The following is a 2,910-nucleotide window of genomic DNA, read 5'->3' as shown; positions in this document are numbered from 1 at the left end:
GTAAGAAGTTGAGGGCTCAGAAATGTGATATCTATCTCTATTTTAGAAACAGAATCTAAGGCATAAAGACACACAAAAGAACCCCAAAACCTGCTGGACACGGTCACACCTATAATCCTGGCACTATGTGAGGCCAAGGCATGTCAAAGTGTGTAGAGTGCCTGAACTCAGGAGTTTGAGACCAGTCTAAGCTAGAGCCAGACCCTGTCTCTAAAAGTAGTCAGGTGTTGTGGCAGCTGCCTGTAGTCCCAGCTACTCAGGAGGCTGAGACCAAGAGCCTCCTGAGACCAAGAGTTTGAGGTTACTGTGAGCTATGACACTATAGCACTTTACCCTGGGTGACATAGTGAAACTCTGCCACACACACACACAAAAAAGCCAGATGTTGTGGTGGGCGCCTGTAGTCCCAGCTACTTGGGAGGCTGAAGCAAGAGAATCGCTTAAGCACAAGAGTTTGAGGTTACTGTGAGCTGTGATGCCACTGCACTCTACTGAGAGTCACATAGTGAGACTCTGCCTCAAAACAAAAAAAAACCAAAACCAAACTTAAGTTTCTCACCATGCTCATGCCACTAAAACATACCAGGTTGGAGGAGAAAACACCGCTATAGTGTTGTAGAACTGTTTAAGTTACCCATATGCAAATGGCTTTTCTTAAAATGCACAGAGATTGCTGGCTGCTTGCCCTCAAGAAAAATGCTGTGGAGCCACATTTGTCTTAATTTAATCTTTGCAGGTTTCAAGTTTGATCTGACAAATGGGGCCGTGTTTGCTGCATGATCAGAAAATAATCAATTAAAATAAGAATTGAACCCAGACAAGCACATACTGTTAGCACTTTGTATGTATATGCAATCATGGTCACTTGGCGTATCTTCTCTTAGCTTCAACAAGAAAAGGACTAAAATCATGACAGTAGTATCAATTCCAAGAAAGACTGCAAGCCACAGCAAGATGCCCTACTCAAGATCCCCTCACACTACAGTCTCAGGAGGTGACAAGCAGGACATGACAAAGCCAATGTGAGAGAAGGACGAGGAAAGGCCACTCAGCTTTTCTAGCGCATCTGACTATGGTTCTTCAACTTAACTAGGAGAAAGTGAGAGCGGTTCTAAGAAGACAGGTGGGAAAAAAAAAGACAAAAAAAATCGAAAGCACCCAAGTCTAAACACTACACAAAAGTAGACCATTGTGGTCTTAATTTATGATTTGTTTCACTGAAACTGCAGACAGACATACAGTTCCTGACCTGTCTCTGGACTGAGCTCCAATACGTATTCAAGTCATTTTTCTGAAATCATCAGAAATCCCTTCACTACCTTTAGCAAATCTAAAGGAAACACAAGAGCAGCTTTTGCAGGGCCAAGGGGTGATGGATTTGTCCAATCGAAGGACATGTATTGGCCAGCGAAAGCTCCAGAGTGGGAACTCAGTGAGATCAACTGAAAACCAGCAGCCACACTCCCACCTCTAAATATTTTCACACTTACCTATCTCATAAAGAGCTTGGATCAATGGACCACCACTGTCCTCTCACCACCTTAAATCAGACACAGACTCTGTTGGTCTCTATCATTTCAGTTTACCTTCTCATAAACTGGGGATACTGGAAGAAGAAGAGGGAGGACTAATTAAGCTGCCCAAGTTCTCCCATCAGTCAGCTACCTAACAGCATGTGCTGGTTAAAAAAAAAAAAAAACCAGGTGCCTGTGAGCCACTACCATGTGGAGACTTCCAAAAAGTTCCTCAGCCCTGTTATTTGTACTTCTTTCGCCTGGCACTGGGTGTTACCTGCTGTTGATTACGTCGCTGCAGGAGCGCACGATGATGATCCCCGACCCGGTGGCCAGCACAGCCTGCACTGAAGAAACCAGCCTGATTTGGGGCAAAGAGAAGAAAAACAAAGCGCTCTCGATCCAGTCTTGGGGACTGCACAGAGCCCAATCTTCAACCTGACTTACCCTGTGCTGCCAGTGCGGTGAGGAAAATGGTAGGGCTGCCGCCGCCACTGCGCTGCTGACCCCTCACAGAGGTAGGCAGATGTGGGTAGCAGGCTGGAGAGATGCACACTCCTTCCCCATCCTCGCCCGCACGGGCAGCCCTCCCCCTGCTCCCTTCTCCCGCCAGGTGAGGACGCAAAGGGTCTCCGGAAAGCTCCAGTCTCCGCGGAGACAGGGCAGGGCGAGGAAGGGCTGGAGGCAGCCCCCTCGCTTCCTGTCGCCCCCCTTTTCCGCCCTCCGCTGAGCTCAGGGGCGGGCACGGGCGGGTGCGGGCGCCGGGTGGGGCGGGCAGCTCCCCGGGCCTCGGCTGGGGGCCCGGCCGCGCCCAGTACCTGGTGCTGATCATCACGCAGTCGGAGTAGGTCCATTCCGGCCGTGAGCGGCGCAGCGCCCAGGTGCAGAGCGCGAAAAGTCCCGGGAAGAAGAGCGAGCCCCCCGCCAGCGTCAGCAGCATGGGTGCTCCGGGTGCGGCCGCCTGGCTCGGCTTGGCTCAGCTCGGCTCCGCGCGGCTGCGGGACTGGCGCGGCCGGCTGGTCCCTATTTCTACCTCCGCCCTCCGCCCCCGCCTGGCCGGCAGCGACTCCGGCAGCCGCGCGGCGCTGGCCCGGATCCCGCAGCTCTCTCCGCGTGACCAGGCCCGGCGACCGCGATAGGCGCCGGGCGGCCGGGCGGGGCGGGGTCTCGCCGCTGCTGCCCCCGGGCCCCGAGGGTTCCCCGGGTTCCCCAGTCCGGCCGCGGTGGGCGGCGGCGAGCAGTCGGCCCGGCCCGTGCCACGGCGCGCGCGGCTGAGCGGCGGGTTCCGAGTCCGCGGGGGCTGCGTCGGGGACTAGCGGCCGCGGGCCGAGGCAGTGGCGGGAAGGGCCCTGGCTCCCCCGGCTTCTGTTCCGTCACTGCCACGCCTCCCCTCCCC

The 2,910-nt window shown here is 54.6% G+C and overlaps 1 protein-coding gene across 1 annotated transcript in view; it reads right to left on the bottom strand.

Annotated features, from left to right (window-relative positions):
* The window catches only part of FAM57A (family with sequence similarity 57 member A), a 12,511-nt gene extending 10,030 nt beyond the window's left edge, over nt 1-2,481 (bottom strand). Inside the window, exons 1-3 of the mRNA XM_023519264.1 lie at nt 2,333-2,481; nt 1,792-1,875; nt 560-572 (exon numbers count right to left, since the gene is read on the bottom strand). Coding sequence (XP_023375032.1) covers nt 560-572; nt 1,792-1,875; nt 2,333-2,454 — 219 coding nt within the window. The 5' untranslated portion in view covers nt 2,455-2,481. The remainder of the gene's footprint in view (nt 1-559; nt 573-1,791; nt 1,876-2,332) is intronic.
* Nucleotides 2,482-2,910: the final 429 nt, after the last annotated feature.

The sequence above is a fragment of the Otolemur garnettii genome, unplaced genomic scaffold, assembly GCF_000181295.1.
Source record: "Otolemur garnettii isolate 467f Iridium unplaced genomic scaffold, OtoGar3 scaffold00166, whole genome shotgun sequence".
Taxonomy (NCBI): Eukaryota; Metazoa; Chordata; class Mammalia; order Primates; family Galagidae; genus Otolemur; species Otolemur garnettii.
This window is presented reverse-complemented; position numbering and strand designations above follow the sequence as displayed.